The 12,939-nt window shown below is 39.3% G+C and overlaps 1 protein-coding gene across 14 annotated transcripts in view; it reads right to left on the bottom strand.

Annotated features, from left to right (window-relative positions):
* The window catches only part of FAM13C (family with sequence similarity 13 member C), a 141,697-nt gene that overhangs the window by 29,131 nt on the left and 99,627 nt on the right, over positions 1-12,939 (bottom strand). For all 14 annotated transcript variants that reach the window (XR_005654762.1, XM_039871853.1, XM_039871854.1 and 11 more), the window contains one exon: positions 9,634-9,718. Coding sequence is in view for 13 of the 14 variants with exons in the window: in XM_039871853.1 (XP_039727787.1) it covers positions 9,634-9,718 (85 nt within the window). In the remaining variant the exon portion in view is untranslated. The remainder of the gene's footprint in view (positions 1-9,633; positions 9,719-12,939) is intronic.

Raw genomic sequence — 12,939 nt, forward strand, 5'->3', positions numbered from 1 at the left:
GAATTTCCCCATCTGTATAATGGGAATCCATTCATTCAACAAAGGTTTATTGACCACCCACTGTATGCCAAGTCCTGTTTTTGGTAAGAATGATAACATAATCTTGTAAATTGTGGAGAGGATTTTAAAGAAGATAAGGAAACTCAAGTGCTTAGGACAGTACCTGGGGTGATGGGGGTGTGCATAATAATCCGTTAATAAATGTTAGTTGTTGTTGTTTTGCATTTAATGGTGGTATCTTTTATCTAGTTATGGAATTGAGAAGAGGAGCCAGCTGGGAAAGGGAAAAGTGAGTTCAGTTCTGGAAGCTTTGAGTTAAGAGGCACTTTTGGTTATCCAGGTGGAGGTGCCCAGTAGGCTCTGGATATGTGCAGGTATGGAGTTCAGGAGACAGAGTCTAACTGGGTTTGATGTCAGCACATACTTCCCCAAACCCCACTTCTGGAGCGAGGTGGGGGCAATGAGCCCCATTTTCATTTTGAAGGAGCCGATGTACTCTGTGATTTCAATTACAATAAACAGCTAATAGATTAGGGCACTGGGTTAGCTAAGCAACGAGAAATTCCAAAATTCTTCCTGAAAACCAGAAAAGTACATGGATAGAGAAGCTTAGCTCAGATCTAAACTTATGCCTTGCCTCTGCATTTTTGGTTACATTCTTCTATTTAAATTTTCATTGGTAAACACAGACCTAGGTTTTAGGTTTTTGAGTAGTTCTGAAGATAAATTTAATCCCATCACATCTGTTTCCTCGAGAATTATAGGAGGGCCATTTGGGAATATTTTGTTTTTGAGTTACTGCTATTACAACTAACATATACAACAATTTTTTTTTTTTTTACCAAGTAAACATAACATTTAAATAGCAGAAATACATAAATACATCTTCCAGTTATACTATAACTCATTATTTTTAAAATTCAGTAATAACTTATATACACTTTCACGAAAGACATTTTTAATTTTTAATTTTTTTTTTTAGTATTTTCACTGTCTCAGTGGTAAGAATAAGGAATAAATAACAAAGAAAAATCATACTGTCATTTGAGTAGCATATTGTTTATAATACCATTTTGGGAGGCATAAACAGTTTGAACTCACTGGAATTTTTAGTATTAAAACGATACTCAAAAAAATCTATGTATTTAGGTTAATAAATATCTTAAATATACTTTAATTTCACACCATAACTAGCTAAGCAAAGGAAAAGAAAAGAAGCAGTAAAAACCATTAGATCCAATGTAAACAGAGAAAGACAAAGCGGCAAGGTAGTGGGTGAGGAAGAGAAACAGCCAGAAAGCTGTGGAGGACGAAAAAGAAGACAAACAACAGGGTGGCAGGGTGGGTGAGAAGAAAGGAGAGGCGGAGTTTATTCTGAGGAAACGTGCAATGGAAGTGAACTTCTTGCCAATGGAAGACAGATCCTCAGACGTTAGAGAATTCTACCCTAAATTAGAACCGTGCTGTGGGCCGCAATGACACAACCACACTGAGGGCAGGTGTGAGATCTCCAGATCTGTTATACTGGGATCGGAAATGGATCCATTCTTTGCACTGTTTTGTAGAAGAACATCTGAGGCAGGGATAAGTCATATTTTTAGAGGCAGTTTCTATTCAGCACCAAACCAAATGCCCAGTTGGAGGAGGAAAGAAGAAACAATGATTTAGACAAATCTACCAAGTGACTAGATGAATCTTTTCACTTTTCTGATTATTCAAGGCTTATTCCTTTGCCTCTATGCACACTGTCAAAGGGCAGTTGAGAAAAACCAAAGGAAATGGCCAGTGAACGGTATCTTATCTTTGAAAACACCTTTTTCCCTCATTGTGTCACAAAAGTAGAGCCAAATGCTCAGATTACAGAGCTCTGCCTGAGCTATGGGGCCGGGGACAGAGTAAGCATCACCCATGATAGTGTCCAAGATTCAGAAGTGCCATCTTGGTATATAGAGAAAGCTGGGTGCTGTGATGCAGATCATTTTTCAGATTAAATGATTCCTCAGGTCTTCTAGTCGAATCCTGCACCATTGATAACCTCAGTGGTACTGCTGATAAAAATCTGCTATTAAGATAGCAAGAGCCATTTTCAAAAAAGTTTTCACTTATGAGCAGATGTACTTTGCAAAACAGAACAAAAATAAAATATATAGAAGCAAACAGAAAGACTACTGAAGGAAATTCCAACCTTCAATGCAGGCTGTATCTTTACTAGGCACCACGTCAGGTGGAAAAACTTAGTCAGAGATTGGACGCCCAGTGCTACATAGAGCCACAGAAAAATATATTTCTCAGGGAACTGGAAGAGACAGGAGAAGCTGTCTGTTATGAACCTGAGGGGGTTTCCAGAGCAGTCTCAGACTCCAAGCATCTAGGCATGCCATCTGGTCACTTCTACACTGTACTCTTCTTCATAAGCATGGAAGAACAAATAACCAGGAAAAAAGGTTAAAAATGACTATGATATATGGGAAACTATGTGCAGAGGAAAATAGGTATATGAGAACCCTTTGCTCAATTTCCGGTGAAACTAAAACTATTCTGAAAAAAAAATCTATTAATTAAAAAAAAATAACATGACTATAAGCCTGCTCGTTAAAAGCCTGGGCACCTGAGTCAGAGCCCCAGGCTTGGTCTGAGACGCCACCTGCTCGCCATTGTTATATCCTTGGCCAGGCGAGCCTCATCAAACTCAGAATCCTCATTTGTAAAGAGCTATAAAGTGAAAAAAAAAGTTTTTTAAATCGTCACTTGAAAGTTTCAGCTGTAGGATTGATTTTTTTCTCCTTCCAACAAAGCAGTTATAAAAATGGCCTCAGAGAATTGCATTGTCATCTGTGAATTTTCAAATCATCTAAAAAGGACTTTCTTTGGAAAATAAAGGGTTAATGTGAAACTTCCTCTTTCAGAGACTATGAAGATGGTTATAAAAGCATAAGAAAAAAATTACTAATAGTAAAGATACTTTCCAGCTAAGTTATGTCACAGTTTTAGCGCAGGATAGACTTTATGGTAACAAATGTAGTTTCAATTGTAATAGGAGGTAATTATTCAGTCATCACCCCTATAGATTATTGCTGTTGTAAGTACATTTTGCTTAAGGGAATTAGTGTAAAGTCAATGATATGCAAGCCTCTAAAGGAGACCTAGGGAAGGAAGTGTATTAATGGCATACCCACACCTTGAAAGGAGTTAGAAATTGTGATAGAGTGATATTTAAAGACAGATATAAGCAGTATTAACTGGAGGAAAGGCAACATAAGCTCTGAATATGGCAAAAATGCCAAGCTTTTTAAATAATGACAGCTGACATTTATTGAGCATTTATCATGGGGGATGTGCTAAGAGCCTCATATGTATTTAGCTACATCATTCTCACAACAGTCCTAACAAGTAGATACCATTCTGGCCAAGATCACCCTATTAGCATATCAAATTCTGCAAAGAACTATGTTTCTGAAAAAGGCAAAGCCAATGAATATAATTTACTTGTGTTTCAAGAAGTCTATGGCATGTTTTCCATGTCAAAAGTTGTTTAAAAGCAAAACCAAATGATGATTGGGATATGTATTTTGCAATGGATATGAAATCTACTTAAGAATATGCAGCAAAGAACAGGGTTGAATTAGTATCTTCATGATGGACATGTCAGCATTAATCCTTGCAAATAGATCCTGGATTAATCTTATTTTACATTTCGAAAATGCCTAAAAAGAGGAAATTGAGTCAGGAGTCTGAGTTTGCAGATAATACTGATATTTTTCAAAGATAAAATGCTATGCAACCACAGAAAATGCTCACAAACCATGAAGAAGCTCAACAGTGGCAGTCAAGCTTCATTGTGGACCAGGAGACAATGCAGCTGGGGAAAACTACTCCACATACTCTTAAATAATAAGCACTAAACTATTAGTTTGATAGAAAATGGGATTTTTAAAGCTCTTATGGAATACACTGAAATGATAAAAAGGCCAAAAAAACAGTGTGCCTCTCTAGGAAGAGGTTGGAATCCAATAAGCATAATTATTTTGTAATTATTTTATAAAACACCCCGAAGCCCATATTTTTTTAGGTATTAATTCATTTTGTATGGAGATCATTGTAGTTTCACATGTAGTTTTAAGAAATAATAGAGGGATCCCTTGTACACTTTGCCCTATTTCTCCCAATGGTATTATTTTGCAAAAGTATAATACCTAAGCCCGTATTTACAAATACGATTCTACTATTCGACTCTATCTGGAATACACTACTCAGGTCAGGTAAGTGCACATCAAGAAAGGCGCAGCATCCTAGAGATGGTTTAGAGCAGAGGAGCTGACATGACAATGGGAACAGAGGGGCTATAACAGGGTAAACAACTACAAACATGGGTTTTTTCAGTCTGACGAAACAAAGTCAGGGATGCATAAAGAAAAAATAATTTTCAAAACACATTAGTTATGTAGACAGTATAAATGTTGGCTATGGGCTTAATTTCAAATTCTAGAACATTAGAACTATGCGGATTTAACACAGGCTGGATGGCAAATAGAACAGTGTAAAGCATTTAGACTATGGATTCCAACTAACTCCTCCCCTTTCCTCTCAACCTCCGTGACTCAGTTGCTGTAGGATCTTCAGCAAGTTACATTAACTCTCCAAATTTATCTCCTCATCTTTCATCTGGGGATAATGATGGCACCTACCTCATAGGACTGTTGAAGATAAAATAAGAAAATCCATGTAACAATGCCTCCCACAGATGAAGAGGTCATTGTTAATTAATCCTGGTGTTATCCATTTAAAAAGCTTTTAAAAGAGTATTTCTAAACTGTTGACAAGATAAACTATTTCAGACAAGATAATTCTTTTTGGGGGCAGTGGGGAGAGGAGGGGGCAGTGCTATGCATTAAAGGATGTTGGGCAGCATCCCTGGCCTCTATCATCTTGATGCCAGTAGCATTCACCCTCCAGCTTCAAACCAAAAATATCTCCAGATATTTCCAACTATCCCCAAGGTATTAAAAAAACAAAACAAAACAAAACAAAACGAACAAACAAAAAACTCAACCCTGGTTGATTTTTTGAAAACTACTGCTTTAAAGGAACCAATTTAGGACAAAAAGATGAAAGTATTACTTTCCACAGTGGTAGTTATTTTTTAGTTAAAGCAACTGGTGGTACATACCAAAAACATAAAAAGGTTCAGAGGATTTAGAAATAACACACACATAACACATAGACCCTAATCAATAAAGTTTCTAAAAGATATTTGGAATTCTGTGTACTCCTAAGGTCGAAGTAATGGAGAACCCCTCTTACTGACTTTCAATGACTGTCTGGGGCTGCTGCCAGATAAAATGAAACATCAAGTTGTGTGGATGATCAGCCCACCTAGCAGGATACCTGAGAGCTCCCCTGTTCCAGAAATCCAATTGTAAACTGCACGTGCAGCAAGAACACATTTCATGGCATTCCTAGAGGAGCACTATGTTATAGAAAGTGTTCCCGGATCTCCCTACACCAAAGAATCACCAGGGAAGCCTTTCTAACACAGAAATTTTCAGGCCTCATCTCTGTATTTTAGTTTTGCATTTTAGGGTAGGAAGCCCAGACATCTGTTAAGTTCAATAAGAACTTCGAAGTTATTGGGAACTTGTGGTCAAGTGGACAGTATCTTAAAATGTGAGAGAGGAAGTCCTCTTCAACTCTGTGTTACTTCGACTTCAACATTTGGAAGAAACCTACAACCATGCAGAATTCTTTCTGGGAATAAATATAGATTGTAAATAGATATATGACATTAGTGTTCTCTAATAATTGACATTAGCGACAAGGCTCTTGCCCAAATGGAAAGTTTGATTTGAAAAATCAATATTTTAGAATAAAAGAATTAATTAGGTACTTCTGTGGAATAATTATTTCTAATAATAAGCCTTCAGTTGTCTCCAGTGACAGTTTTTGCTACAAACTCCATGTCATCAATCATGGTCAGACAGAACTGGGGTTACTATGCTTAGTCATGTGGAACGTCAAACAGTCCTTGCACATACTTTAAAAATGACAAGTTAAAAAGCCAATCTTCATTCCATCTTCCATTCGACAACACCAGAAAAGATGCTTACTGATGCCATGGAGGATACATTTGCTTCAGCAGTTAGAGGCTATTAATTCAGTTACAGGAATTTTGAGCCTAAATACAGTGTGGGTTTTCATCTCACATTTTACAGTTTGCAACCTACAGGTAGAGTTACTAGCTGTCTTAGATCGCCTGGGACTCAGGATTTCCTAGCATGTGGGACTTTGGGTGCTAAAACCTGGGACAGTCCTGGGCAAACCAGGACAGTTAGTTACCCTAGAGATCATCCCAAAGCTGCCTTGCAACTGGTTGCCTCTCTATCACTTTTCTTTAACAGCTTCTAAACCCCTCAAATCTGTCTCTGTTCCCATCACTTGTCCAGGCCCCCATCTCACCATTTCTAGCCTACACACTTGGGTGCTTGAGCACCTTTCTCTTCCTGATGTAAGTGAACTGAGCTGACAGGTCACAGACCCTGAGTTATAAGTCCATGTGATCTGTGAGCCTCTCTCTGTTGATGAAATTGAGGTGAAGCAGAGTCAAAGAAAACCTGAGAGAACCCAACCTTCTCTCTCACAATTCAAAAACACTGTCCACTTGAATAGTATTTCCCAATACTCAGAAGTGTTCATAAAATATAAAGATTCCAGGACTTCCACGTTAGACTGTCTAGAGATGAGGACTAAGAATCACATTTGAAAACTTCCTGGTAATTATGATGTGCAGGAAGATTCAGGAACACTATCTAGAATACTGTACTTCGAGGGCTGCCATGAAATGTGTTCTTACTGAAAGTGCAGTTTATAATTGGATTTCTAGAACATGGGAACATTTTAGGTATTTTACTGGGTGAGACTGACCTCTGTAACCCATACACCCAAGTTAAAAGCCAAGTGTTATCTCAAGACATAGAGGCTACAATACTTTGCTCAGACCATCATTTCAGATGTCCACTGCAAAAGTTAAACTTTACTTAAGTCACTCCCTCAAGTGTAAAGTAAGTCTGAAATTTATTTGAATGACATAAATTTTTATTTGTGAATGTTTGCTTTTAATGGTTAATTAGTAGAATATTATAGTAAGATATTCCTGTAAAAATCACCTGTTAGATTTTGTCTGTTATACCAATTATTGACATCAATAATACTAATTGAGTATTTATATACACGAAAAGCTCAGAGGTAGACGCGAGACTTTAAGAGGAAGTTTTAAGTTACTATAATCTTTATAGACTTAAGGCCATCTGTGCTAACATTATGCAATCACAGTCTCATCAGGGAGTTACACACGCACAAAAACTAAAGTTTCCAGATGTTCAAAGATCAGTCTAGAAATGTTGCTGAATGTTGGAACTGCTGATCTAATATGAAAACAAAATTTCTTCTGAGTGACACATGGATTAGAAAATGTATGGTCTTCTTATAAGTGTGTCTTGGAAGCCAATGAGACCAAATGCCCTATAACTTAACTGTGAAAGCCTCTTCCAGATGCCTCTCACTTTGGCAATGTCCCTGCCAAACGAAGAGACTCCTTAGATCCCCGAGACTATCTAGTTTCCAGATTGTATCAAAGGGTTTTATTTTAAAATTAGAGAAAAATGTGTCAAAGTATTACAAGGCTGAATATAGGGGCTGGAGCTTCTTCACTTTTTCCATATTAGCTCCCACTCAGTCATTTTAGCTAATGGAGACTCCTCATTCATAAGGTCCACAAAGATGAAAAAATCAAGATGGGTTTTATCACTGAAAACTTGCAAGAGCTGTTGTTGCCTAGTGTACACACACACACACACACACACACACACACACACACACATGCACACACACAGAATGAAAAACTCTTTTTCATAGACTCTTGGAAGGGCTATGGGACATCTCAGATTCACCTACATTTTGGAAAATCCACTATCCAACACACAAGCCTCCTCTATAAGAAGCTTTCTGTCTATTTCTGCCATTTGACACTTAATATGGAATATATTGACAGTTCCTTTGTATGGGCAATGCCTACATAAACTCAGTATATTTCCCATGTTACGAGAAGTGTTAATAAGCTTGTTCAAAATCCTGTTCATCTAGAGTGAGAAAATGCACTTGACTTTTCCAGAAAATAAGACACATACACTCACTATAAAATATATAGATATATATCCATATCGAACTTTCAATAAATATTTTACTAAATACTCTTTGCTGGATACTTGTATCGTATACCAAATATCACATAACTCGAAAGTTAATTTGTATTTGGCTTAGACTTCTCCATGTGTTTTGTATGTTGTTGGCTGAGGTTAGTGGAAGAAGAAGGGCATTGTCTAATAATCTGACTTAAACCCCTAATTGGACTGACATTGGCTCATGCCCAATTTTACTTGCATTTCATCTAAACACAATGGCAAACAGAGCAGGGGAGCTCACCAGGCAACAAGGACAGCCAGCTGCTGGCCACCTGCATCCATGGGGAAAAAATTTACTGTTTCCTAGCAGGGTTACACTAGGCTTCAGTGTCCTTACTGTAAATAGTATTATTTCACATGTTAGCTTAAGGATTTAATATAATAGATATAAAGTTTTCAGACAAGTGCTTGGATCATAGAAACTCTTCAATAATAATAGTAGCTACCATTAGTAATTATTAACTACTATTATTAAAAACATCCAAAAACTGGAGATGACTATTTTGCCTGTTTAGATTATATGGGTGTTTGAAACAGTAATGTTTGAATGTGCTATCGCTAATGGTACTGAAATAGATTACCTCTGTAAACCTCTTCCTTCAATTCCTGGAGATAAAGGACATCTCACAAAGCAAGCTCACCTAAGCTTATTTCTACCATCTATCCAGGAACCAGTCTGCAAACCTCTGACCCATTTGTGTTAAAAAAGATAAGCTGTGCTCTCATTTCTACTCATGTAAATTAGTGTTTCTTTTCTGTCTAAGTCTTCCTAGGAACATTAATTTGCCTTCTGCTGAAAGTCAACCTATCATCCTCTGGATTAAAACTAGAGAAAGTAACAGACAAATGAAACCCAATTTTGAGAATTTTCAATACAGAAATTAATGCTAAAAAAATGAGACAGAACAAGACAATACAGGATCAGAATGATATACCACTCACCTCCACTTTCCTTGGACCATCTTACAAGCAATTAACAGAAGAAAAGAAGTAGCAATGTTGAAACCCTCATTCCTCAGTACCTCAAAAATATCATGTCTCGAAACTCATGAGCTTCAAGCACAGATTATCTAAGCCTAGTGATATAAAATAAGCACACCATTTGTCACAAGAGACCAAATAGAAAAAAAGACTAGGAGTTGTAATGGGTACTTTTCACCTGACACTCATCTATGTAAGTGTGACTCTTGGCCCCCAGCTGGAGAGAAGGCTCTATATGTCATAGCACATCTTAACTCCTCCTGACCCCTCTCAGCTCCTCAGGTATAACTCAAGCGCCTCTTCGGCATTCACGTTGCACCAGGCACCATTTTCCACAGGGGGCCAGATTTAGGATGAAGTAGCAAGCTAAACTATCTTGAGAGTACAAATGAGGACTTTACCCCAGCGAGCCTCTTACCTGCAGCATCTGCCACTTCGGCAGGGACACTCTGGGTAGTTGCTGGGGCTGGGTCCTTGACGCCATGCACCTGAGCAGCTTCTTCCTGGTTTGTCAAAAATGCAGAGCAGAGATCAGTTTCAAGGGCTTGGAGCTTCAGCAAGGAATTCTGCCAGCAAAAGCAGAACATGGGACTAGCTAAGTAAATGCCTAACACACAACAGTGGATCTGCAGCTCTTGCAAGCACCTTTCCCCAGCACCTGGCAGGAAGAGGGTCACAGTACCAACTGCTGCAAGCAGAGCTGGTTGTGCCAGAATCAGCTATGCATTATTCCATAGGCGGCTTCAGTTTCTGCCTCATTTAAATCCTACTGTATATGGATTATCTGTTACACATGGGACTAGTGATGTCGTCAGCAAGAGTCGCTGCAGCCAGACAACCAATTTGAGAAGGTATCTGCTTCCCAAGTGCTTGAGGCTTTACACTTTGCAAGTGCTTTATTCATTGTGCTGACATCAGGAGCGGATGACTTTAGGCCCCTCCCAGGCTACCATTCATAAAAGCCAGCATCTCTCCACTGCAAAGACTGCAGCAGACCGCAGTGCACAAAGAGTTAGTGCTGCAGAGGCTGCTTGGCATCTGGGAGGTGCTTCGGGGCTGCCTTATCTACGTGTGTATGTAGATATGGAGTATGAGTGTGTGCGTGCATGCGCACGTGCACGTGTGAGTGCACGTATGTATGTGTATTGTAAAGTTACTTCTCTCACATGGAATAAAAGGCAGCTGCCTTTTATTAAGAATAGAGTACAGGGAATGAGGGAGATGACCTTGGTCATTTAGTGTGACCCAGCCACTGAGGGAGAAGCAATTCATCTTTCATAGCTCCCAGTATAAGCTCCCCCCGCCACTGCTTTCATTTCTCATTTTAAATTTCTCCCATGGTTCTTAATAAAAACAAAGTCATACAGAGTGACGCACATATCCTGACGCACATGATGCAGATGTCCAGCAAATTAATTCCCTAGGCCAGGTGAAAGTGAGTCATGCCTGCGTCCCTGTCGATGATGGCGCCACTCCCCCCGCTGTGGGAAAGGTCTTCGGGCTTCAGCAGCTCCTCCACCCACTAGGCTCCTGGCAGGGGTGGCCACCTAGAGTGAAGCCATTGGTCTTTTCTTACTTTAGACCAATCTTTAACACAATAATAATAATAATAATATCATTGGCCACACACACACACATTAATTTCTAATTTCATACTATTTACAATTCTATCTCCAGATATCCTTATCTCCACATACCCTACTCCCCACAATCCTCACCCTAACTGCCACACGCTCACATCCTACTCCACGCACATCCCATCCCTATCTTGTACATACCCTCACACTCTATCCCACACGTATCTCTATTCCATACTCTATACATACATTTACCCCATCCTACATGCCCTCATGCCAAACCCCCATACTTTTATACACTATTCCACACACACACTAACTCCAAAATACACCCACCTCCACCCAGTATACACTCTCATTCCTTCTCACTCATTCCTTCCATCCCCTTTTCCACACATACATACAAACGCCTTACCATACACATCCCCACACCCTACCTACCACACCCTCTCATACCTAACTCCCACTCTCATATCCTATTTCATACACACACGTCTACCCCTACCCCCACACACTGATACCTTGCCTCCAATACACATCTACCCCCAACATCTCCTCACACCCCACCTGCTCCATCTCACAATACCCGCTCCCGCACACATACCCTCATTCATACGGCCGATGTTACTAAATGCAAACCTACAGCAGTGTTACACAGCTGCTTATTGAGGAATATCTAAAATCTATTGTGCCTTGGCCATTTTAAAAGTGGCAGGTGCATAAGCAGGCTCAAGATGGGGTGAAATCTGGCACAAACATCCTCAGTGCTCAGGGACTGTTGCCTGAATGCCCACAGCTTCAATGAAGCATCTACCTGAGACCTGACCACTTTTTACTGCTTCCTCCTCCTTTCTGGGATGTTTTCCCAGCAGCTGAATTTGGAAGCAAGAGCCCAAGGTTGCTGAAAGGAGGTCCAGAAGGAGCAAGGGCACCAATTTTCTGGAAAGATTTACTAACTAAACACCTGGGAGACAAAAAGAACAACTCCAGGTAGGCTTCCTAATGGAGCACCTTGGAAATCAGAATAATTTCTTTAAAAGAGCAAAACTCTTCAGAAAATTAAGAAACAATGCCATGGGAATGTAAAATGGTGTAGCTGCTACAAAAAAATAGCATGGTGGTTCCTCAAAAAATTAAAAGCTAGAACTATCACATGATCTGGCAATTCTACTGCTGGGTATATGCCCGAAAAGAATTAAAAGCAGAGACTCAAATGGATATTTGCACACCCATATTTATAGCAGTATTGTTCACAATAGTCAAGAGAAATATTATAGACCGAATTGTGCCTCCCTCCAATCCACATGTTGAAGCTCTAACCCCCAATGTGACTGTATTTGGAGATGGGACCCTTAAAGAAGTAATTAAGATAAAATGGGTCATAAGGATCCAATATGACTGATGTCCTTATAAGAAGAGAGACGGACAGACAGACAGAGACACAGAAAGGAAGAGACGGAGATAGCAGAGATGCACATGCACAGAGGAAAGGCCAGGTTAGGACACAGTGAGAAGGTAGCCAACCACGAGCCAAGGAGAGAGGCCTCAGCAGAAGTTAAGCCCAACAGCACCTTGATCTTGGACTTTCAGCCTCCAGAACTGTGAGAAAATAAACGTCTGCTGCTTAAACCACCCAGCCTGTGTTATTTTGTTATGGCAGTCCTCATACCATGCTAGCAGACTAATACAAAGTGGAAGCAACCTGAGTGTCTGTCAGCAGATAAACTGATAAACAAAATGTGGCATATACATACTATGGGATATTATTTAGCTTTAAAAAGGAAGGAAATTTTGACACATGCGACAACATGCATGGACCGTGAAGACATGATGCTAAGGAAAATAAGCCAGTCATAAAAGGGCAAATATCTAAAGTAGTAAAATTCGGAGAGATGGAAAGTAGTTGGTGGTTGCCAGGGGCTGATGGGGTCAGGAGGAGGAGGGAAAGGGAGTTAGTGTTTAATGCATACAGAGTTCCAGATTGGAAAGATGAAATAAAGTTCTGGAGATGGATGGTGGTAATGGTTGCACAGCAATGTGAATTACTTATTACCACTGAACTGTAGACTTAATGATTAAAATGTTAAATTTTATATTATATATATTTTACCACCACTTAAAAATAAAATGAGAGAGACAAAGAGAGA

This window comes from Pteropus medius, unplaced genomic scaffold, assembly GCF_902729225.1.
Source record: "Pteropus medius unplaced genomic scaffold, Ma_sr-lr_union100, whole genome shotgun sequence".
Lineage (NCBI taxonomy): Eukaryota > Metazoa > Chordata > Mammalia > Chiroptera > Pteropodidae > Pteropus > Pteropus medius.